Source organism: Coenobita brevimanus, chromosome 71 (genome assembly GCF_032717465.1).
Source record: "Coenobita brevimanus isolate Jiangsu-jjx chromosome 71, ASM3271746v2, whole genome shotgun sequence".
In the NCBI taxonomy this organism is placed as follows: domain Eukaryota; kingdom Metazoa; phylum Arthropoda; class Malacostraca; order Decapoda; family Coenobitidae; genus Coenobita; species Coenobita brevimanus.
Window position 1 is genome coordinate 30,371,150 of NC_137024.1, and position 25,943 is coordinate 30,397,092.

General features: G+C 43.2%; 1 protein-coding gene across 1 annotated transcript in view; it reads left to right on the top strand.

The window, feature by feature from the left end:
- Nucleotides 1–6,955: 6,955 nt before the first annotated feature.
- The window catches only part of LOC145406868 (protein wntless-like), a 233,546-nt gene continuing 214,558 nt past the window's right edge, over nucleotides 6,956–25,943 (top strand). Inside the window, exon 1 of the mRNA XM_080277981.1 lies at nucleotides 6,956–7,134. Coding sequence (XP_080134107.1) covers nucleotides 7,029–7,134 — 106 coding nt within the window. The 5' untranslated portion in view covers nucleotides 6,956–7,028. The remainder of the gene's footprint in view (nucleotides 7,135–25,943) is intronic.

Consider the following 25,943-nt stretch of genomic DNA (forward strand, 5'->3'; position numbering starts at 1 on the left):
CTAGAAAGGGAACCCAGCTGCACCCCAGGCATTCTTAGGGCGGGAAGCCGGCCTAAAAATGCCTAGCATATATATATATATATATATATACTACGACATTGTAAGGTACCACCTTTATGACACAGGGGTTGCGATAAACAATAGAGGAATGGATGAGACATATAGGGGGCCACAATTACACAGGGGCATGGATATTATGCACAGGGTATAGTGTTACACAGGGGTGTTGGGCAATACACAATGGATCACAAACAGGGGCGATGCAAGGGGAGGGGGATAGAGAACATTATGCAGGGGTCTAGTATGAATGTTGCACAGGGGAGATATACGTCTAGCGTGGAGGACATGTTAGGGGAGGGGGTTATTGTGGTACACAGGGGCACGACACTCTAGACGAAGGGAGGTGGGGTTCACACAGGGTCTATAGCACTGGGATGGGAGTGTTGCACAGTGTTGGTTGGGTCATTGGCGGGTGCTGGGGCGTGCTCAGGGTTACGTCACAGGTAAACACAGGTGACGGCCTGGTGTGGGAGGAGGGCCGTCAGAGGTGCATTCCTGATAGGGGCACAGGTCTTGGGTGGCATATTCAGGTGTCCAGGTTGAGCTGGAGGGCGGTGTGGTGTGCAGCCCTTTCCTGGTGGAGGCCCTGAGAGTGTGGTGGCCCTCTGGAATGGGGCTGAACAGGGCTAAAAGGTGTGTAGCATGGTGCTTGCTCTTGGCCGTGGTGGGAGTCCTGGGGACAGTCCTGGCTGGTCCAGGCCTGGAATCGGCTGCAGGGTGCTCCTTGAGTTCCGGAGCTGTGGTCTTGCTGGGAGGGAGAGGCTGTCGGGGTTGGCTTCAGCTGCTCACCCTGGGGGAGTCCGTCAGCTGCTGGGGGTGTCAGGGGCTGGGCAACAGGGACAGGACACCTAGGCTTGCAGTGAGTCTGCTCCAGGTACTCTCTGACGGGGTCCCTGCTGGGGAACAGTCTCCACGCTTTGTAGAGGAGGGGGAGTAGGAGGGGCATCTCGCTTGACCTCTGGATGGGCGGGCTGAGCCAGAGACGGCACCCTTGTAGGAAGCCTCCAGGGTAGAGGAGGAGGGACGACCGGTGGCCTGTCCCTCACCCTGGCAGGCCTGGCGGACCCTGTCGAAGCTCCACTCCTGGGCAGAGGAAAGAGGTTCGGACGACACTCCTTCCTCATGGTAGGTCCATGGGACGCTACCCAGGCTCCCTCCTGGGGTAGTGGCCGAGGGAGTTCTGGGGGACACTCTCTCAGGTTGACAGGTCTGGGGGACCACTCATCCCAGGGACAGTAGGAGGGGAAAGCCCGGCAGACTTTCTGGCTTCTGTGGCAGATCTGGTGGACTCTACTGCCCTCCTGCTGTCAGGGGAAAAGTGCAGCTGGGGGACAACTGGTGGTTTCTCCCCTGGTGGCAGATTTGCTGGACACTACCACAGGCCCACCGCCCTCCTGGGGACTGCAGGCAAAGGTTGTCTGGCTGATGATCCGAGACACCTGCTCCCGAAGGTGGGTGGTAGGAGGAGGAGATCTGGTGGACACCCCTTCTATAGTAGATCCAGTGGATACTACTGTGCCACTGCTCCCCTGGGGTAAAGTAGGTCTGTGAGCTCTTGTGGTCGCTCTTCCTCTTGTGGAGGCAGGTCCAGTGGACACTGCTACCAAAGGCCTACTTGGGACTGTTAAAGGGCAAGTCCCACCCCTATTCTGGCGAGCGCTCTCTCCGCCAGAGGGTAATGCACCTGGTCAGTGCACTTCCCGGGGGTCTGGCTGTGTGGACGAGGGACGTAGGGTCATGGGGGAGATGATTCGGTGTAGTGCAGGAAACCTATGTGTCTCCCCATCACCTCCTCTTGGGGTGTGGGTCACCTCCCCATGTCCTCCTCCTAGGGTGGTGGTGTCGGGGTCGCTTCGCAGGGTGGGTATTTCAGTGGATATGTAAGGGTGTTGGTGAGGGTGTGGGTGTGGAAGTGGGTGAGGGTGTTATGTGGTTATGGGGGTAGGTGAGGGTGAGGGTGTGGGTGAGGAGGAAGGTGTGGGTTTAGGTGAGGGCAAGAGTGAGGGTGCGCGCATGTAGGTGAGGGTGCTGATTAACTTGCTCCTTCAATACCTCCCGATGGCAGGATCACGTAACTAAACGGTGGTTGCAAAATTTTAGGTCAGCGCATGGGAGAAAAAAAAAAAACGTTCAACACGGCAAGGATCATACAAGATTTCGCCTGTGGGACCCTAGCGTGGCAACACATCCATCTATATGCTCTTTATACCTTCACAGATTTTCGTACTTTTGGAGTTATTTCATATAAGTCAGTGAAAGAAAAATACATTAAATACGGTTCTTTGAAAGCAGTGATAAGAAACAGGGAAGTGAGCATGGAAGTGAAAAAGTTACTACATGACAGTATTATGATACCAACTCTAACGTATGAAAGTGAAGCTTGGACATTGTTCGAAGGACACAAGTCAAGAGTGAGAGCAGTGGAAATGAGTTATTTAAGAGGAGCCTGTGGAGTCACATGGAGAGACAGGCTGACGAATGAGGATATAAAGGAGCATTGTGGTGTGGATGTGGATGTGATAGGAAGTGTTATGAGGAACACACTGAGGTGGTTTGGCCATGTGGAGAGGATGGAGGGTGAAAGACTGACGAAGAGAGTGTATGTGAGTGAGGTGGAGGGGGGGAAGAGGGAGGGGGAGGCCGAGGATGAGATGGAGGGATGGGGTGGAGAGGTATATGAGAGAGGGAGGTGTGAGTTGGGAGCAGGGCAGTGAAATGGCGGGGGACAGGACGACGTGGAGGCGATTTGTTTGTGGCCACCCCAAACGGGATTGAGGCGTCTGGCAATAGATAGATAGATAGATAGACGGTTCTCCATACTTTCCATAGCACTTTTTCGTGGCTAGCATACTTTAGTGTTAATTTACTTGTTATGCAGTGTATTCGGTGCCCAACTTCTTGGGTTCAGATACGGTGCGGGCCTTGGGTTCTTTATTCTGGCCCGGGCTAGAGTTTATGAACAAGGGATAGAGCTCAAATACATGCTAACCAGATCTGCACATATATTACCTTACAGAGTACAACTGTTCACACACGAGTACAGGGACAATCCTATATAAAATACAAGTACAGTGGGGCACCAATTTTCGCGCCTAATTGGGTCCAAAAATAATGCGCGAAAGTGGAATTAGCGAAAGTTGGGGCATTGTCTTTATGGCAAAAAGGCTAATTGGTTCCCGGTTATCCTAAAGTAACATCAGATTTTCATTTTCACTTGCAGTACAGTACATCAAATCACTATTGTACATTGCATTGTGAGATACAAACAATAAAAACTGTACAGTACACATTATATGAGGAGAAACATACCACAGAGACCAGGTTGAGGTGTTTAATGGATGTTGGGGGTAAGTATCCGAGGCGCGTGGCGGGCTTATTTAGCCATGCCAGACGTATTGGCGCCACCTCTTGCTGCCTCGCTACCACTATCTCTCTCTCTGCCTCCTCAGATGCAACTTGATGCAACACTTCCACTCGGTGCTGAATTTCCCTTGGTATAGTAGAGGCCATTGAACCGTGAGAATCCAACACAATGGAGCTAGCACGCTCGTACACAATGGCGGGAATGGGTGGACAGAGTGTTGACATGACGTCATTCAAGATGGCGGTGGGTTGCGGGCGGGCGGTGCAGGAAATTCAAAGTTCAAAATATTGTCCCAAACCCAAAATTTGTGCGCGAAAATCGATTTTTTTCAAGCGAAAGTGGAAGTTAGGGAATATTTGGTGCATGCCGCGAAAGTGGATTCCGCGAATCCTGCTGTAGCGAAAGTTGGTGCACTACTGTACACTATATGACACAGTACGATATAAAACACACTTTTTTTTTTTTTTTTTTTTTTTATGTGTCCGACTCTGGGCATAGGCTTCACAGCCTGCTCTCAAGGCCCAGTAGTCCTCCTACGTACCGCACACCTCTACATGTCACCACTTCGGCGCTAACACCCACCGTCCATATTGAATACATGCTAGGGCTGTCTCATACAGGACTGGTGTATTGGTATTAGCGGGGGTATTTTTATGACATGTCGCACTATATACCACAATACAATACACACAGTTGGCCTGAATAACACGATATGACACGTGACACTATATATGTATATTACAACACAGGACATGTAGGGGTATGAATGTAAAACAACCTACGACACGGTATATCACAATTCACGCAGGTGGTATGAGCACAATGTAACACAAGGCACTGTATATCATAATACAATACACCTACATGGTACAGACAAAATACTTACTGTAGACACTAGACTGGGATGTAGAGTCAGGTCAGGTATGTATTGCACGGGGAAGGGAACAACAAGCTTGACGGCCTGAGAATGGTTTCACTACACTGAGTTGTACTACTACAGTATGTGTCGGGAACTGGGCTAGATAGCCCCCTTTCACTGAATCACGGCATATTTGCACAGGGCCGTGAAGGAGGAGGTGTCACTTGGGGAACCATGGATCTTCTCACAAGGACATACACTAGCACAAGGGGGGGTGGGATTGATACAAGTAAGGGGCACACACACGGGGGTGCGACATTAGGGGGCTGGGGAAGGGGAATGAACACCAAGTCTGTAGCACTACAGCTCACGGTACTGCTGGACATCAGTGGGCATGAGGGACGCGCCTATGGCCACTACAGGGGCAGCTGTAGGTGGCAGCCAGGGGTGGGAGGAGGGCCGTCTGGGATGTACTCCCGGTGCGAGTCTCTAGTGGCATAATCTGGGGTCTGGGTGGAGCTGAAGGGCGGAATGATGGGCAGACCTTTCCTGGTGGGGGCCCTGTGAGAGTGGTGGCCCTCAGCGCTAGGGCTGAACGGGGCTAGGAGGCGCTCAGCATGGCACCTGCCCTTTGTTGTGGTGGACATCCTGGGGGCGGATCTGACCTGGTCTGGGCCAAGGGTCGGCCGTGGGGCACTCATCGCCTCCTGGTGGCTGCAACCTCACCTGGAGAAGGCGCCCACTGGGGGATGACTGTGGCTGCCTGCACTGGGGGGAGTCCAGCAGTTGCTGTCGATGTTGGGGACGGTTTGCTGGCACCTGGGGCTGTGGTCTCGCCTGGAGGAGGGGGCTGTCAGGGGTGATCTGCGGCTGCTCACTCTGGAGGAGTCCATCACCGGCTGTGGGTGACAAGGGTGCTGCCGCAGCGACAAGATACCTGGCCTCGGGATGGGCTCGCCCCAGACGCTCTCTGGCAGGGTATCTGTGGGGGAGCAGTCCCCACTCTCTATACGGGAGGGGAGGTGAGAGGGGCGCCTCACTCGGCCACAGGATGGGCGGGCTAAGCAAGAGGCATTGCCCTTGTAGGGAGCCTCCAAAGTCACGGAGGAGGAACGAGAGGTGGTCTGCTCTCCTGCCTGGCGGGCCTGTCGGTTCCTGTCTCAACTCCATGCCTGGACATGGGAAGGAGGTCCAGAGGACATCCCTCCAGCCAGGCAGATCTGATGGACACTGCCTACTCTCCCATCTGGGGTAGTGGTCAATGGAGATCCAGTGGATACTCCTTCAGGAAACTGCTCGTCCCAAGGATGACCGGAGGAGGAGTCCCATAGGGCCTCCTGGCAGACGCCACAGGTCCGGTGGACACTGCCTCCTGCCATCGGGGGATGGTGCAGCTGGGGGACGACTGGTGGTCTGCCCTCCTGTGGTAGATCTGGTGGATACTACCACAGGGCCCGCCGCCCTCCTGGGGACTGCAGGCGAAGGTCATCTGGGGGACGTTCCAACACGCTGGCTTCCGGAGGTGGGTGGCAGAAGGAGAACCGGTGGCCACTCCTCTTACAGTAGATCCAGTGGACGCTACTGTGCCGCTGCTCCCCTGATGTGTAGTAGGTACTGGAGCTCCGGTGAAGTCTCTACCTGTTTTAGAGACAGGTTTGATGGACTCTGCTCTGAGGGCCTACTTGGGACTTGGCTACTGCAAGTCCCACCCCGATTTTGGCGAGTGCTTGCTCCGTTGGAGAGTAACGCACTCTCGATCTAAGTACTGCCTGGTGGTCCGGCTGCGTGGAAGAGGGGCGTCGGGTCCCGGGGGATATATGTCACTGCGGCGCGGAACGCTGATATATATATATATATATATATATATATATATATATATATATATATATATATATCCCTGAGGCGCGGAACGCTGATATATATGTCCCTGTGGCGCGGAACGCTGATATATATGTCCCTGTGGCGCGGAACGTGGGTATACCTCCTCACTGCCTCTTCTTGGGGTGGGGGGCTACCTCCCCATGTCCTCCTCCTGGGGTTGTGGTGTCGGCATCGCTTCGCCGGGTGGGTATTTCACTAATTCTACAGCAGCATTCTAGATGTAGTGATTGTCAGTTTTAAGCCAAGTTTAGTACAGTATAGAATATTTGCTTGCATTGGAATCGCATCGCAGATCATTTTCGCCTCAATACCCAGATAGGTAGAATTATAATCTATATACAAAAATAAGTTAATATTGAGTGATCTGCAAGAGAAGTACGTAAAAGTATTTTTTCGATGGCTTATTTTCGTATCACTTGTTAAAAGATGGTGAAATTCTTGACTGCACTGTCCCTCAGGTTTACCATCTAGCTTATACCTAAAATCGACCTTAAGTGAAAGGTGTAGTTTTACCAAACAATTATTAAATCCGATTTTCTCAAGCAACGGGGGTAGTGAAACAGCTGACGCACGATTCAACAGCCATACTCGATTCATTACTCACATGCTGCGTTGTACGGTATCAAGCGACATACATAAATCGTCAAACATTGTAGTTATTCAGATAGTTTACATTTCAATTAATATCCATTAATGTAGTAGAATATTGCATAATGTTATGGTATAAGAGATGTTTTCCAAGTTTCGTGTGTGGCAGTGTGCTGTCTGAGGTGTGAGTGTATACACGTTGTTTTATTGATCTCGGCGTCCGTGGGAAGCTGCCATTTATTTCTAGCTGAACATCCTCTCATCTCTCGGACCACCATGGCGGGGGCGATCATCGAAAACCTGAGCGGCCGTAAACTAGGCGTCCTCATCGTGTTTCTGATGTTGTGTCAACTCATATGCTTCCTTGTGGGGGCATTGATCGGTGGGTCCTACAGGCTTAACAAAGACACCAGAAAAATTTTCTGTGTTTTAGGGCGATCTACGCAGTGTCATGTCCATCCTGGGGGGAAGTGGGGGGCCTAGGGGTATAGAGAGCAGACTGGGTTGTTTGGAAGATGCGGACATTAAGGGAAGGGGAGGAAAAGGGATGGAATGTTGGGCTGGCTTAGGATAATGGTGGAGGTAGGATGGCAGGAGAAGCAGGCATCGATGTTAGGCAAGCAGGGTCGGTGTACCGTTTGTAGGCAGGGGAGAATGCAGGGGTTACTTGGGTGTGAAAGAGACGGATGCAGTGTTGAGGTAGGAGAAAAGGTATAGTAGTTGATCATGCATAAGAGCAGGAGGGAAATGAGGATGGGATAAGCAGACAAGCAGGCAGGTAGGAACAGGAATGGGATAGCAGGAGGGTCGCATCTTGAATGATGGTGATATTGTTAGGATAAAAAGAACAGTAATGGGATGGAGAAGCAGGCAAGGATGGTGGTAGGATAGCTGAATTAGCTCAGAAGGGATAGAGTCAGAGGAATGTGGGATAGGTAGGCAGAGAGGGAAATGGGATAGACAGACAGGGAGGATGGAGGGATATACAGCGCCATTCCTACTCAATGACGCTGGGGATATAGGCAGGGAGAAATGAAGGTGGGATGGACAGGAATATCGGGAGGTGGGACAGACAAGGATAATCGGAGGCAGGAAGGGTCGGAGATGGGACAGGAAGGTGGATGATGATGGGATAGGTTGTTAGATAGGAAGGTTTGAGAGGGAGGGAGGTGGGACAGGAAGATGGGGATCGAGGTGGGATAAATAGGTAGAGATAGAGGCTTGATAGGTATATCACCAAGGAGGGAGGTAGGATAAGCAGGGAGGGAGGGAGCTGTAAGAAACAGGGAGAGCAGGGAGCTGTAAGAAACAGGGAGAGCAGGGAATGGTAACATCATCATGCGATAGACTGGTAGAGAGGGAAGTGGAATAGGTAGAGAGGAAGGTTTGATGGGTAGACGGAGGGAGTTGGTAGGGAAAGAGGCGGGTTAGGGAGAAAGAGATCGAGTAGAAAAGGCAGGAAGGGAGGGAGATGTGAAAGAGAGGAAAGTTGGGTGGGCATGGGAGTTGTGATATGCAAGGAGTTTGGGCAGGCAGGGAGTGCAGGGGGTAGGAATCTGGTAGACAGGTACGGTGGGAAGAGGAAACAGGCTGGCAGAGATTGCGGGGTAAGCAGGATAGGCAAGCACAAAGGGATGTGTGATGGACAGGAATGAAGGAGTGTGAAAGGCAGGAAGAGGGATAGGGAGGGAGGATAGGCAGGGGGGATGGAAGCGTAATGGCAGAGTTGTGTACCCGCCAATGTCAGGTGCGCGAGGTCCTCATTTTACGGAAGGTCATTTTCACGTACTCGTGAAACACCTTCATATATAATGCCACATAGACACGTTGGCATTTCACCATTGTTTGAAGAGAGCAGAGAGGAATTAGCGTCTTAGATACACGTGAAAGTGTGATTCTTGGGGAAGATAATGGAATTGTGCCAAGATTATTATCCCTCTAATCACCCGGGAATGTGGATGATGGCCCCGGGGTTAGATATTTGACAACTTCCGGGGATTGCGGGTTCGGCTCGCTTTAACATAATTATTATTGGGATTTCATAAATGGTTATGTTTTATTTGCATGATCTTTAATTAGTTTTTAAATCTATGGTGTATTATACCCAGATCTGGTGATTTGCCGTAACGGTGTTCTATCATCTCACAAGCACGAACATCAGATTATCATGATTTATGATTTGGTGTGTACATTCTGTAAATTCATTGCTACTGGTACCAGACTTGCATATATTAGTGTTTTGGAGATAACAGAAAATAGCGGCGAAAAATGGATAAATAGAGGTGCACTAATTAGTGGATCGAGGGAAATGCTAGAAGTGTACTAATTAGTGGGTGAGAATGTGGAAACGACAGCTGTGAACAAATTAGTTGATTAGGTGGAAACGACGGAAATTATCTCATTTGTGGATGGGAAGGTTGAGAATGGGGAAACTGGCCCATTTCAGAATAGGAAGGTTGAAACTAAGGCGGTGTTACTTCCTCTGTTTACATCGACGCAGGATGTTTAACTTAAGGGAGGGTGGTCACGTGTTTCTCAGTGACGTAACATGCTGTGTGTGGAAAACAAGCTTCATCAAACTATGGCAGTCATTCTAGGATTTTTGCTTTATCACCATAAAGAATAGGAAGTGGTTAGGATTACGGCAGCCGTAATTATACACATACACACGGACTACGATTACGGCACTTACAGATCTTTTATACATATACCGAAAATGAATGCTGGAGTTGTTAGATTAGCTTAGGTTAATGCTGCTACAATTCAGCTTAAACCGCCAGAATTTAGTGGTTATGTTTGGTGGTTCAGGTAGGTTAGAAATAGGTTAGGTTGCGGCTGCCGTAATCGTAGTGTACAGTATATATGGCCCCGCAACGGCCCAAAGAATAATGTTGAGAATGTACCTTGGTTTAGTTTTTACCTCCGTCAACGAAATTTGAGGGAGTTGTATTCACTTATGTTTGTTTGCCCAGATAATATCTCCAAAAGTTTTCAATGAAATATGGTGGTAGGGTGGGCCATGGCCAAGAAAGAATTTATTTAATTTTGGGGAGGATCCAGATTCTATGTACGGTACCCGGTACCATACTGTATATCTCGAAAAGTTTTCAATTTCAATAAAGTTTTGTGGAAGAGTGGGCCATGGGTCAAGGAACAATTGATCAGATTTGGGGGCGGATCCGGATTCAGTGTAGCTATTCCACACAATCTCCACAGATCCGGATTCATTTTAATGGCATTGGCATTGGCGGAGGTTTGCACTCTTTGCTTTCTAGTTACCGGTAATTATTTACTGGTACCTACTGTATTCCATGGTGATGATAAGTCTGATAGGGAAGCAAAGTTACCCGTATCTTTACAAAATTAAAATAAGCTCGACTTCTTCCCTAACATGTATAGTGAGGGTGGGAATGGGGAGGGGAGTGGCGGTGGGGGTCGGAGAAGTTGGGGGATGGGGGGTTGGGGGTAGAGGCGTGGGGGTGGGGTGGGGAGGATAGGGGGTTGGAGTATGGGGATTGGGGGATCGTGGGCGCGTGGGGGGTGGGGACGGGTGGAAGTTAAGGGTGGTGGTCGGTGGGGGGGGTGAGTGAGAGGGTGGGGGATGTTGTGTGGGTTTGGTTGTAGGGGGTGGGGTGGGGGGGCGTGATCACATTTGCGGGCACCCGTTTTATTTTGGCCCAAGTACCCTCGGACAGCATATGCGGACACCCGTCCTTAGGGGTCAAACTTGCGTCGTGGAGTGTGAATTGGGGTTGCGCTTTAACAGTTTGTGTGTGTTAACGAAGTAACTCAGTTTTTAATTGATTTTAACAGATTTCTGCCAAACTGGGAGGGGTTGCCCATTGTTTGGGAACGTTAGAGAGGGCCACAACAGACGATGACCCAGCAAAATCAACTTAAAAAAGTTTTTAACCAATTTTGACCAGACGTTTTGAAATGGTTAATAGGAATCTAAGAATTAAGTGATTTAATTATGAGAGCAGTCAAAGGTCAAGGTCACAGGGTAAGCTCAGAGTTCGACCTGTGTTTAGCAAAATAACGCAAACGGTTTTCATCCAGTTTTAGCTAAACTTGGTGGAAGGGTTGAGGGTCAGACAAGTAGATATAATGAGATCAAAGGTCAAGATCAACTTCAGTAGTTTTGAACAGATTTGCACCAAACTTTAGAAAAGGTTAAGAGTTAGGGAAGAACAACGGGATTCAGGTTGAGGGGGAGAATCAGCCAGAGGTCAAGGTCACACAAGTTTAAAATTGACCCACGTGAGTGATAACTTACCCACACAGTGTTCATTTAATTTTACCTAAACTTGGTGAAATGGTTGAGAGTTGGCCAAGGAGTAGACCTAGGGTATGTTTTCTAGAGCACCAGGTCAAAGTCAGTGTTAAAGGTTTTTAATCAATTAACACCAAGCTTTGGGAAAGGGTTACTGGTGAGGGAAGAACAAAGGGATTAAGTTTTGAGACCCATGAGTCAAAGGTCAGGGTCACAGGCCAAGGTCACATTTGACCCATGTTTCTGTGGATTGTTGTTGATCAACCCCAGTCTGTCTGGCTGGGCAGACCTATCATCTGCAGACCCGGTCCCTTCCACTCTATTTACTTACACTTTAGCCTTTCCACTCCAGTCCCTTCCATCCAGTCCTTTCCTCTCCAGTCCCATATATTCAGTCTTTTCCACTCCTAATCCCTTCCATCCAGCTTCTTCCACTCCAGTCCCTTGCATCCAGTCTGTTTCCCCCTCAGTTCTTTGCATCCAGTCCTTTCTACTGTAGTTCTTCCAATCAGTCCTTTCCACTCTAGTCATTCTGCTCCAACCCTTTCTATTTGGGTCCATTCCACTCCAATTCTATGGAGTCCAGTCCTTTCTCATTCTCTCTCATCCAGTCCCCTCTTGTCCAACTCTGTTCACTCAGATCCCAACCTCTGCAGCCATCTCTTCCGGTGTCTCTTTTATCCTTTCCCTTCTACTCCTTCTTTGTTCCATATGCTCTACTTTTTTTTTTTTTTACTCTGCTCCTGCCCCTTTCATTCTACTCCTGTCCTTTCTGCTGTACTATTGTCCTTTTTACTCTACTTCTGTCCATTCTGCTCTGGCTCCTGTCCGTTTACTGTATTCCCTTCACTTATGGTCTGCTCCTGTCCTTTTATACTACTCCTGTTATTTCCTCTTCTGCCCCATCTTCTTCAGTCCTTCTATCCCATGTTCTTCCACTCTTGCCCCCTTTACTGTATTTGACTCCCTTCCTCTCCTTTGTACTTCTGCCCCATCTACTCTGGTCTTCTCTCTTTTACTGTAGTCCCCTCTGCTTTACTGCTGCCCCTTCTACTCCACTCCTGTCTGTTTTACTCTACTCCTGTCCCTTTTACTCCACGCTGCTCCTTTCACTCCCGTCCTCTCTGATCCTATTTGTATCCCATCCACTCCTGCACCTTCCACTCTTGTCCCTTGTATTTTTTTTTACCCTTCTACCGCAGTTAATTCTTCTCCAGTCCCATTTACTCATGTCCCCTCAACTCCAGGTCTGCATTTCCTTTTGCTCCTGTCCTGTTTACCCCAGTCCCTTCTACTCCTTTCCCAGCCACCCCAATCCCTTCTACTCCTGTCCCAGTTACTCCAGTTCCTTGTACCAGTACTCCTGTTGCAGTTACCCCAGTCCCTTCAAGTCAGTTCCTTGCACCATTTTCACGTATACCGGTACTGTAAACCCTTCTGTTCCCGTTCCTTCTTGGTATGTCAGTGTACTGATGTAGTTCCATCTGTTTGGATATCCTCCTATAATCTTTTCTACTCTCGTCCCTTATTTTTCAGCTTTGTTTACTCAGATTTCCTTCTCTTCAGTCTTTTGTACATCAGTCCCTGCTACATCCATTCCTTTTGTCTCAGTCTTGTAACTCTGATTAATTCCTTTCCAGTCCATTATATTTCAGCCTAATGTACTCTCATCCTTTTCTCATGGTTCCTTTCAACTTCCATCTTTGGTGCTGATGATGAGCCTACATGTGGTAGTGTTGTGTACCATGGGTGGAGCAGCGCAGTGTTCAAGTGGAAGCCACACCTTGTATTTCCGTGCACCTCACCATGGGGAGGACCCTAATATGATCCTCGTGAGGCATTGTTTACCACAAGGGGGTATTGGATTTCAACACAGTATCCTACAGTACTGTACCTGTAGGATGGCCTCACAGAAGCAGTTGCTTACTTCTGGTCAGAATGTCTGCTTGGTCACACAGACCAGGGCTAAGCAGCAACAGCAAGTTTTATTTCTTCTGCCTCATTCCAGTACATGATATGTATATAGAGACATCCTCATCCCTTTCTTATTACCCTGCACTCCAGTCCATTGTACTTGGATTGTTTTCAGTCGAAGCTTAAATCTAATATACACTGGTACCTTGTCATCCATCCTGATCCACTACATTCCTTTCAACTCCAGTCCCTTCTATTGCAGCAATTCTTTTACTGTACTTAACCCATTCAGAACAGAGGTCTTTTCTGAACCTTAAAAAATTGTATGGCTGTAGTATGAATAAATTAAAAAAAAATCATTGTACTGGTACAGAAAGGGTTACTGATAGGCCTAGGCTAATAGAGATTGCTTCTAACTCTTTCAAAGCAAGATATCTCCCTGGTGGCATAACTGTGGGGGAACCTGGGAGTCCTAGGCTTCCCAGCTCAGAACTTGTCTCCATTAAGCCCCATTTTATATAGTGTAACCTGTAACTGATTTGAATGTTTTAAAAATTCTGTTCAGTGTCATATACAATACTACATTGTTAGCATCTCATGGCCATAACCAGTTGTGCTGTCAGCACAGCAGTGGAATTGAATCTAAGCTGAGTTGAGACTTCAGCACAGTGGGCCTAGTGGAACTCTCAGAAGGGTGCTAGATCCCACCTTGGCCTCATTTGTAGATACCTGGGTGTGCCATTGGGCCCTCCCTATGGTGAAAAAACTGCATGGTGGCAGTAAGAATAAAAACAAATAGAGGTCATCATACTGAAGGGGTTAACAGAGATTCCAGCTAACCCAGTCGCATGAGGTCTCCATGACGGTGAATAATACGAGATCTGTTCAGAAATTATCCAACCTTAGGCTCAAAAAAAAAAAATAAATAAAAAAAATAAAAAAATAAAAATAAAAAAAAAAGTTAACCTGTTGAGCTAGGACACTAATCCTTGCTCAAAGTAGGCCCCTTCTGACTTGACACATGTATCCCAGCAGTCTTTCCACTCCCTGAAACATTTTTCAGAGTCAGATTTCAGTATTTACTTCAGGTGCTTCATCGCATTCGTCATGATCTTTTCTCTCGACTCAGGTTGGGAAAATTGGGAACCCTTCAGCAGAGTTTTGAGCTTGAGGAATAACCAAAGGTTGCATGGAGCTTTGTTTGGTGAGTAGGGAGCTTGCTGGACCTGAGGGACATTGTGTTTGGCCAAAAATTCCTGAATCAGTTGTGAAGGATTGGCAGGGGCAGTGTAATGGTGCAGCTTTCAACTTGCTGTTTTCCACAGGTCTGGTCTCTTCCACCGAGCTGCATCACGAAAACGACGGATAACTTCGAGGTATTAGTGTTTGTTGACGGTCTGATCTGGTGTGTATTTGTGATGCTCAGCACCACAATAGTTGAAAAAAATTGTCAATATGTGAGTGCATTGACCTTGCTGCAGACATGTTGTGCTTTTTATGGCCGAGGCGACCCTGCATTCCGCTGGGATGACTGTGCTTTGGTTTCAGGGTTGTACCTGTACACCCAGGTCTCATGTCTAGTGATAACAGTCTTCAAAATGTCTGAATTGCGATTTTCACACTCCAACATGTCCTGAGCAACATTCATCCGAGAGAAGAGATCACGACGAGTGCATTGAAGCACCTAAAGGAGATACCGAAAACCGACTTCAAAAAATGTTTCAGGCAGTGGAATGAATGCTGGGCTGTGTGTGTCAAGTCAGAAGGGCTCTACTTTGAGGGGGATTATTGTCCTAGCTCAATAGGTTAGCTATTTATTTATTTAGAACCTAAGGTCAGATACTATTTGAACAGACCTCATATCTACTGTACTGGAAAGGTCAAGCCCTTCAGTGCAGTTGTCATTTTTGTTTTTATCAGAGTACTACCAGTCACTTTTATTCAGCTTTGGAAGGAGCTTAGTCTCCTTGTAGTTGAATAAAGGTATCTGGATTTGGCTGTTATGGAAATAAGTGCATTACTGTACTTGTAGTGAAGGATTGGAATGTAATATATTCATCCTGATGATATACAGCACTGGTAGTTTGTATTTCATTCTTACTCTTTCTGGATTATTATAATCATCTATAGAGAGACTTCAAACTGTAGAAGTTAGATGCAAAACACACACACACACACACACACACACACACACACACACACACACACACACACACACACACACATCTTGTAGCGCCCCTTTGAACTTTTTCAATCTTGTCTATATGCTTTTTGAGATGAGGACTCCAGACTATTGATGCATATTCCAGGGTTGGTCTAATGAATGATGTTATTATCCTTCTTAGCCAGAGGCATTACCTAAATAAGTATCTTTGAATGAGTCAAGCTCTGTACCAGGTTAGACTAAATGATTTTTCATTATTAAAAGGAAAAGAAATAATAAGTTTAAATAAGACTGGTTCAAACAACAAAGAACCACGATGCGTTGAGTCAGCTGGGTTTGTTTATACTACAGCAACACGGGGAAAGTGTGCATACTTTGTAAGTACACATGTCATAAAGACTTTGTAGTTACTTGTAGAGAAGTATATTTTAGACTTGTGGTCGAGCGGCTTTTATATCTTGTAGTAGTTTCCCCACCAGATGTCATGTAGTGACGGGAGAGGTAAAGAATAGTATGGGACTATTTTTATTTGTCTTGGAAATATTAAACAGGTATAATAGTATAAGTCCTGGGTAGCTACCTCCCTGTCTCGCTATCTCTCTCTCTCTCTCTCTCTGTTCTAAAGCTAATCTCCGTCTCGACCTCTCTCTAGGGTCGCTTGTCTCCTTCTCCACTCTCTTTCCTCACATCTCGTGTAGTAGGGTGTGTGTGTCACGTATGTTCCTCGTGGTAACAGAACTTTCTCACGAGAGGACTGCTGACAGCTAACTGAATCATCTCCTTACTGGCCGCTGTCGTCAGCTTTCCTCCGTGTAAGCGTTTAGCGCTGCTCACTTCTCGCAAACACAACACCTTCTCATCATTTGACTTCCTGCTTCTATCTGTCTCTCTATCTATCTATTTATCTATCTATTTAGTATGATTTGCAATTATAATATGGAGACCTACCACATTGCTCTGCCGCGCAAAATGGCGTACCATCGACATTTAATAGTTATAATATATTAATACATACTACATACACATTATAATGAACTTATAAGCTAATTAAGTGAAATACATAATATTGTAAAGTAACATAATTGTATGAATATTGTATACATATATTATTCATAGTAAATAGTGATTATTCAGTAATATTACATTTAAACAAGTTGTATACATATTTGAATAAATGCAATGGTTGTTGTATAACACTTGTAAGACGTGCATGTACAACAGACGTACGCATATAATTGTGCAATGGTAATACTGCTAGGTTATACATTACATATTTGAGTTATCACTTTAGTAATGTCTAATATTTCACCTAACTTGTATGATGATACTGGTAATATAGAATTGTGCTATAATTGTATGACTTATAATATTGTACTAACATTGTGGTACTACATAATTGTAACATTTTATGAATTGTTACCAAATATTGTGTTAATGCATAATTGTGTTGGCCTTATAATTATAGTTACATAAAAGTTACATCTTGTTAATGCAACTGTTTTGTCGTTACATAATTGTTACATATCGTTTGTAGGTACATAATTGTAGTTAAAGTTACATAAAAGTTACATCTTGTTAATGCAACTGTTACATAATTGGCAAAGTGTAACATAATGCAATCGTTTGTCGTTACATAATTGTTACATATCGTTTGTAGGTACATAATTGTAGTTAAAGTTACATAAAAGTTACATCTTGTTAATGCAACTGTTACATAATTGGCAAAGTGTAACATAATGCAATCGTTTGTCTTTACATAATTATAATATGGAGTAACAATTGTAATAACTGCAGTCCTAACATATGCTGCGGTCGATGATAGTGATGATGTGTCGTGCCACTTGTATGTGGAGACAACAATTTGCTTTTTTTGTTTGTAGTTTATGTGGTATTTTGGCTTATGTAGTAACACTTACACTTATTTTCATTTGTTTGTTATGTGATCTTACACTATTTCTCTTTTTTCTGTTTTACTTTCTTTCTTTCTTTTTTTTTTTTTTTGTATGTATTGAATTTCCATAGTTTGTTTCTCTTTGCTTGTGTACGCTTGTTTCCATGTTGTTCATGGTTACATAATTACTGGCTAATTTTCTTGGGATACTTTTTCAAAGTTTAGTTTATATTGCACAGATACTATAAAATGATATTATATAGTCCCATATTTTGTTATTTTATATAAAAAAAAAATATATATACATATATACAGTATTAACTATACACACTGACTTGTTCACCTGTACCTCTCGTGAGTAATATGTGTGTCAGCACTGTGTGGAAATCATTGTCTTCACGATTGTGTTGAAGATGTTCACTCTTGCTAACGGCATTTGTGTTGGCCATTTTTTTTTTTTTTTTTTTTTTTTCTAGTTTACCTTGTAACTTAATTTGTATGTTTCCACTAGGTAGCTTTAATTAATAAATGTTTAATACAGTTCTTTTAATTGCTCACTGAGTAACTGTGATGGTATATTTTCCTTATCGCTTGTAGATATAATAATGTATAGTTGTATGTATGAAACACGTATTTTATGTAGGTATGAATGATAACACTCGTTGGTAGTAAATAAATGTTGTAATAAATGAATGAATATATACAGTGTAGAATATTTATTGTTGGTGATTATTTAGTGTTTGAGTTATGGAGATAACTGAAGTAAGTATGTGTATTTAAACTGTAACTATACAGCACATTTTATATGTTTGTGCAGAAGCTTATTGTCTATCACTGTGTATTGTATAAATGAAGTAACTATGTAACTTACTAATTTTTACCGTGGTGGGAAATGGTGTGAGTGGTGGTGCAGGTGGTGTGTTGACTGACGTGGCGTCTGTTCAGCAAGCACGCATGATGACCTCAACTTCCCACACTGGTAGCTGTGGTGAGTGAATGAGTAGCGATGAGTAACTTGAGTGAAGACGAGTGAGTAAGATGAGTTGTAAATCGTGTCTCACTCTTCGTTTGTTTGTTCCCTTTATTCTATGTGGAAGTTTTCTCTGTCCTTTTCTCTAGTGATTTATTCGTTGTGGGATGAAGACTGCCGCTACTTGTAGGTGCGTGTAGAAGATTATACAGACGACGTAGAGTTGTTAATTGTAGTTGATTGTAGATGGCTGTAGTTGATTGTAGATGGCTGTAGACTTTGTAGAACTGAAGCTAACCTTGTAGTCTCGGTTGCTTTTGTAGAAATTTGCTTTTAATTCGGAGACGATGTCCGCAGATTTGCTGGTTTGTCGTTAAGCTACTTGCAAGGCGTCGAGTGATCTCTTGACCTCTGCATCAGCGTAATGATCTGGGAGACGGAGGGGGCAGGAGCTGATATTGTTGGTTGTTGTCAATCTTGATATTTTGTAGGAATTTAATGTTGATTCGTAGACGAGGTTCGTATACGTTCGCTGCTACCAAATGTCATAAAGGACTTTGTAGTTAATTGTAGAGAAGTATATTTTAGACTTGTGGTCGAGCGGCTTTTATATCTTGTAGTAGTTTCCCCACCAGATGTCATGTAGTGACGGGAGAGGTAAAGAATAGTATGGGACTATTTTTATTTGTCTTGGAAATATTAAACAGGTATAATAGTATAAGTCCTGGGTAGCTACCTCCCTGTCTCGCTATCTCTCTCTCTCTCTCTCTCTGTTCTAAAGCTAATCTCCGTCTCGACCTCTCTCTAGGGTCGCTTGTCTCCTTCTCCACTCTCTTTCCTCACATCTCGTGTAGTAGGGTGTGTGTGTCACGTATGTTCCTCGTGGTAACAGAACTTTCTCACGAGAGGACTGCTGACAGCTAACTGAATCATCTCCTTACTGGCCGCTGTCGTCAGCTTTCCTCCGTGTAAGCGTTTAGCGCTGCTCACTTCTCGCAAACACAACACCTTCTCATCATTTGACTTCCTGCTTCTATCTGTCTCTCTATCTATCTATTTATCTATCTATTTAGTATGATTTGCAATTATAATATGGAGACCTACCACACACACTCTGTTCATTTAGTATTACAAAATGGACCCATACTTCAATAAAACAAATTTGGAAAAGAAAAGGGATAAAAGTAAAAAGCAAAATGATGATTTCTACCAAGAACTGGTTGAAGTGGAGACTCACAATAGACTGGTTGAACGTGTACACAAACTAGAAATGGCTTTCAAAAATGAAATTGATGAAATAAAGAAGCAAATGCACTTGCAAATGGAATAGATAGAAAAACTGGGAAGGGAGGCCAATAAGAAAGACACAGCCATCAGTGAACTAACAGTGGAATTGAATACGCTTAGGAAGAAAGTGAGTGAAATGGGAAGTACAGTAGTTAATCACGAGAGTGTTATGGAAGAGTTAAAAAATGACACAGAGACAATTAGACAAGCAAGCAGTCTTATGGACCAGAGCAGTGATATTGAGGAGAAGATAACACAGGTGAATGAAGCTGTGCAAAGCTACAAAAATGATGTAGAAACCACGTATGCTGAAATGGTGAAAGTAAAGAAAGACTTAGAAACAAGGATGGAGGAAAAAAACATTAAAAAGGAAGTGAAAAGAATAATCCAAAACAATCCAAAGTTAGTCAGAGATTCAGTAGAAATAAATAAATCAATAGTAATCACTGGTATAGAAGAGGAAGAAATTAAAAACAAAATCACTAGAGACAAAAAGGAGATGGCAAATGTAATGAGCTTACTGAAAGAAGTATCAGAGGAAATCTGTAGTAAAGACATAGAGGAACACAAAAGGTTAGGGAAATACGAGAAATGCAAGTCAAGACCTCTAAAGGTGACTTTCCAGAGTGTAAACACTGTGGAAGAGATACTAAAAAATGCAAAGAATCTTATGGAAAAAGGGGAGTTCAAAAATGTATGGATAAAAAGATGCCTAACTCAAGAGGAACTGGAATTACTGAAAGAGAAAAGGGAGGAAGCAAAAACAAAAAATGAGGGAAGATCAGAAGAGGACAAGAAGAAATTTTCTTACAAAGTAATAGGATTGCAGGTACGAAAGTGGTACACAAACAGGATGGAAGAAAAAGGAGGAAGGTAGTAGAACCATGTCATGACAAGTATATAAAAAAGATGATAAAGTTGATGTACTCAAATGTGGATGGAATGGTATCTAAATTACTAGAGATGAATGATTATGTCAGAGAAAATGAACCACAAATAATATGCCTGAGACAAAATTAACACAAAAGGATATCCAATGACATACTAAACTTAGAGGAATACAATATATGGAGAAGAGACAGAAATTTTAAAAAAGGAGGAGGAATTATAATATTAACTAAGAAAAATCTTAAAGTCAAGGAAATAAACCTAGATATACCATCACAAGTAGAACTGATTGCAGTAGAGATCAACACATCTGAAGGTAAAGTAATTGTAGCCAATTTGTGTATGCTACCCAGATCAAACACATGGGAAAGAGACAAATATGAGGACCTGGCAGAGAGTACAATTCAGAGTATAAGATCCTTGCTACATAAAATAGAAGAGAAATCGGAAAGAATTATACTAACTGGGGATTTCAATACAAATATAAATTGGAATACTCTAGATATAAATAGCCAAGAAAGCTGTTGGGACCAAAAGCTCCTGGATCTCGTACAAGAGTTTTTCTTAACGCAACATGTGAGGGAAACCACTAGAAAAAGAGGACTTGATGTACCTTCAGTGCTAGATCTAATGTTTACTAGGCAAGAAAATGACATTGACAGTTTAATATATCACCCTCCACTCGGCAAAAGCGATCATGCAGTACTAAATTATAACTTCAGGATAGCATATGACATAGTAAACAGCAATGACAGTTACAAAAAGAGACTAAACTATAAAAAGGGAAATTATCAAGACCTAAAGAAGTATTTCTTAGAAGTTGATTGGGAAAATGAGCTTAGAGGACAAGATTTAAATGCTGTATATAAAAAATTTTGTGAATTTTATGAAATAGGAGTCCAGAAGTACATCCCACAGCACAAAGAAGCAGATAAGAAAATACAGAAATGGTTCAATACAGAATGTAAAAAATCAAAAGAAAGAAGAGATTTGTTGTGGAATAGATACAGAAGACACAATAGTGAAAGGGCATATAATAATTACAAACAGGCAAGAAACGACTATACAAGAATAAGGAGGGAAGCCCAAAAACAGTTTGAGGAGGATATAATAAATAAAAGCAGTGATCAACCAAAGCTGTTTTACAGTTATATCAGAAGCAAAACCAAAGTAAAAGATATAATACAATCCATCACGGACGAGGGAATCACTTATACACAAGAGAAAGATATTTGTGAAGCACTAAATAAGAATTTCCAATTAGTTTTTACAGAAGAAAAAAATTTTGAGAGGGAATATGTGGAACACGCATGTCCACACATACTACCAGATATACAAATAGCAGAAAAAGTAATACAGGAGGAGTTAAGTAGATTAGACAGAGGAAAAGCAAGTGGTCCTGATGAAATTTCATGTTGGGTGTTACGAGAATGTGCAAAGGAGTTAAGTAAACTATTATTTTTAATTTTCAAGAAATCCTTGAGTCAAGGGAAACTACCTGATATTTGGAAAAAAGCAAATATAGTCCCCTTATTCAAGAAAGGAAATAGAAAAAAATCCTCTCAACTACCGACCAGTATGACTGACCAGTGTTGTAAGCAAGGTATTAGAAAAACTTATAAGAAAAGCTTGGGTAAATCATCTAGAAGAACACAGTATGATAACAGAAAGACAGTTTGGTTTCAGAAAAGGAAAATCATGTGTTACTAATCTGTTGAGCTACTATGACAGAGTAACAAACACAATACAGGAAAGGGAAGGATGGGTGGACAGTATCTATTTAGATTTCAAGAAAGCTTTTGACACAGTACCACACCAAAGACTTTTATGGAAACTGTACCATCAAGGAGGAATTTGAGGCAAACTGTTTTGTTGGATGCAAGACTTTCTCATAAAAAGAGAAATGAGGACAGTACTAAGAGGAAACTACTCATCATGGAAAGAAGTGACTAGTGGAGTACCACAGGGTTCGGTGCTGGCACCAATCATGTTTCTAGTGTACATAAATGATATAAACAGCAACACTGGAAATGAGAGCTATCTGAATATGTTTGCAGATGATGCAAAAATACAAAGGAGAATTACTAGCACAGACTCTTGTAGGGAGCTACAAGAAGAATTAAATAAACTTCATGAATGGAGTAGTACATGGCAAATGGAATTCAATGTGGACAAGTGTCATGTAATCAAGTTTGGTAAAAGTGGAAAAAGACCTGATTGGGATTATAAGTTAGGAAATAAAACCCTATACACATCAGAAAGAGAGAAAGACCTAGGTGTGATTATCAATAACAGACTGTCACCAGCTGACCACATCAGCAAGAAGGTACGGAACATGTATACACTGCTGGCAAATATGAGAATAGCATTCACATACATAAATGAAGACATGCTAAGAAGGATAATACATCATTCATTAGACCAACCCTGGAATATGCATCAATAGTCTGGAGTCCTCATCTCAAAAAGCATATAGACAAGATTGAAAAAGTTCAAAGGGCCACTACAAGATGGATACCAAGCTTAAGGGACCTAAGCTACGAAGAAAGACTAAAGAAACTGAATCTACCAACACTACAGGAGAGAAGGAAAAGAGGTGACATGATAATGCTATATAAGTGCATATCAGGAAAGGAGAACATAGACATAAATGATAACATATGGAGAAGCATCAGCAAGAGGACACTGCAAAAAACTGCATAAGAAGAGAGGTGATAAAGACGTAAGGAAATTCAGTTTCCCAAACAGAGCAATTGATCAATGGAATGCACTACCGAATGAAATAGTGTGTGCCAAAACAATTCACAAATTTAAGGATGTGTATGATAAATATGGTCTAAGACACGGGACAGTACGAGCTTGACTCATTCCTGTAAAGATACAATTAGGTAAGAACAATTAGGTAAGAACACACACAGAGGGAGTCATCGGATGTAGACGTTCGTCATTGGCACTCCGTACCAACCAACACGGCATTACCTAAATTAGTATCTTTGAATGAGTCAAGCTCTGTACCAGGTTAGACTAAATGATTTTCATTATTAAAAGGAAAAGAAATAATAAGTTTAAACAAGACTAGTTCAAACAGAATGAATAACCACGAGGGAAAAAAAAAATGCGCTGAGTCAGCTGGGTTTGTTTAGACTACAGCAACATGGGGAAAGTGTACATACTCTGTAAGTACATACTCTGTTCATTTAGTATTACAAAATGGATACATACTTCAGTAAAACAAATTTGGAAAAGAAGAGGGATAAAAGTAAAAAGCAAAATGATGATTTCTACCAAGAACTGGTTGAAGTGGAGACTCACAATAGACTGGTTGAACGTGTACACAAACTAGAAATGGCTTCCAAAAATGGAATTGATGGAATAAAGAAGCAAATGCAATTGCAAAAGGAAGAGATAGAAAAACTAGGAAGGGAGGCCAATAAGAAAGACACAACCATCAGTGAACTAACAGTGGAATTGAGTACGCTTAAGAAGAAAGTGAGTGAAATGGGAAGTACAGTAGTCAATCACGAGAGTGTTATGGAAGAGTTCAAAAATGACACAGAGACAATTAGGCAAGCAAGCAGTCTTATGGACCAGAGCAGTGATATTGAGAAGATAACACAGGTGACTGAAGCTGTGCAAAGCTACAAAAATGATGTAGAAACCACGTATGCTGAAATGGTGAAAGTAAAGAAAGACTTAGAAACAAGGGTGGAGGAAAAAAGCATTAAAAAGGAAGTGAAAAGAATAATCCAAAACAATCCAAAATTAGTCAGAGATTCACTAGAGATAGGCAAATCAATAGTAATCACTGGTATAGAAGAGGAAGAAGTTAAAAACAAGATCACTAGAGACAAAAAGGAGATGGCAAATGTAATGAGCTTACTGAAAGAAGTATCAGAGGAAATCTGTAGTAAAGACATAGAGGAACACAAAAGGTTAGGGAAATAGGAGAAAAGCAAGACAAGACCTCTAAAGGTGACTTTCCAGAGTGTAAGCACTGTGGAAGAGATACTAAAAAATGCAAAGAATCTTATGGAAAAAGAGGAGTTCAAAAATGTATGGATAAAACGATGCCTAACACAAGAGGAACTGGAATTACTGAAAGAGAAAAGAGAGGAAGCAAAAACAAAAAATGAGGGAAGATCAGAAGAGAAGAAGAAGAAATTTTTTTTACAAAGTACAGTACAATCCCAGCTATCCGGTATCCAGACAAATGGAATACTCAGAATAACGGGAAAATTCAAGGGCTGGTAAAAATGTCAGTAAGTTATAACTGTGCGCTAGTTTGAATGGACCGCCAAACCGCCGTTTTATCGTGTCACGCGAGGCTGGGTGAAGTCGGACTAAGCGAGGTGAAGACATTTCTGGCTAATGTAAATACCTAGTAAATCCTCTTATCCAGCCCTCCTCCTCCCTCTTTCCCCTACTTGAATTCAGTCATCCTCCACACCCTCCACAATTTCCACAAATCACCAGTCTGCTTTTTACCACCAGACAGTAAACAAGCTCTCTTGCTGTTGTGTTGCTCTAATGGACGGTAATTTCAACATTCCAAAATGCCTAAAGAGCAAACTAAACGTAAGCGTGTCGTGCCTACCTTGAAACAGAAGCTGGACATATGCAATAGACTTGAAAAAGGCAAACATTATAAAACACTGATGACCGAATATAATGTAGGAAATCGAACGATTTTATATAAAGACCCAGCATCCAAGCTCAATGAATTTTTCATGAAAAGTGAGACAAGTAAGTCCATTGAAAAAAGGCATAAACTCTTCATCGTTCAAGTGGTTTTGCTTAGAAAGATCTAGGGGAGCACCTATTTCTGGTCCTCTTATCGAAGAAAAAGCAAAAGAGTTTCACAATAAAATGAATACAGAAGTCGAATGTGATTTCAGTGTTGGATGGTTAAATCGTTTCAAAGACAGGCATGGAATTTGTAAGCCAGACATCTCGGGAGAGAGCAAATCAGCAAACGCCGGTGTTTTTCTTCCTAACGGACCGACTCTAACTTGCACCACATAAATTCATCTTAGAACGCATGTGTGCTGGCAGAGATGAAAAAAAAAAAATGTTAATAGGAATGAAGGTTTACTTTGTTGGAAGAAAAAAAAATATATATGCTTGCACTTCATAAGTACATCATGTATTTTATTTAGTGCAAAACAGCTGATTGGTGGCAGGTGAAGGGTGGAATGATGGAGGTCAGTCGGGGCCGGGACTGTAAGCAAAGCTTTGTGTGGGGGCACAGGTGTGATAATTCTACAGTGCAGTCTTAACATCAGTTCACCAATAAATGTTCGAGATTTTATTTCTTTATTTTTCCACTCTTATGAGTACAGTACCTACAACAAATACTTCGGTAGTTAACAATGGTGCAAAACAGTGGCGGAATGGTGACGGTCAGTTGGGGCCGGGATCGTAAACAAACCATGTGGGGGTACAGGTGTCGTGATAATTTACCAATAAATATTCAGGATTTTATTTCTTTAGTGTTCCACATGAGTACAGTACATACAAGAAATTATTCGGTAGTTAACAGAATGGACTTGTGCATTTTGTAGTACTGGTACTGCAAGGCATTGCATGCACGTCCATTATGACCATGGTGTGTGTTTGCGAGGCAATTTTTCAGGTGGAATCTCTTGGTGTGCCCCCTGATGTGAGTGATGAGTACCTGAATTGTATTTACTGCTGTGATAATGATCGCCTTTGTATAGATTTGAATATCAGAACTACGGGAAAAATCTGTAACCGTGAAGGTGAATTCCCCAAGCTGTCCGGTTAACTGGGATTGTACTGTAATA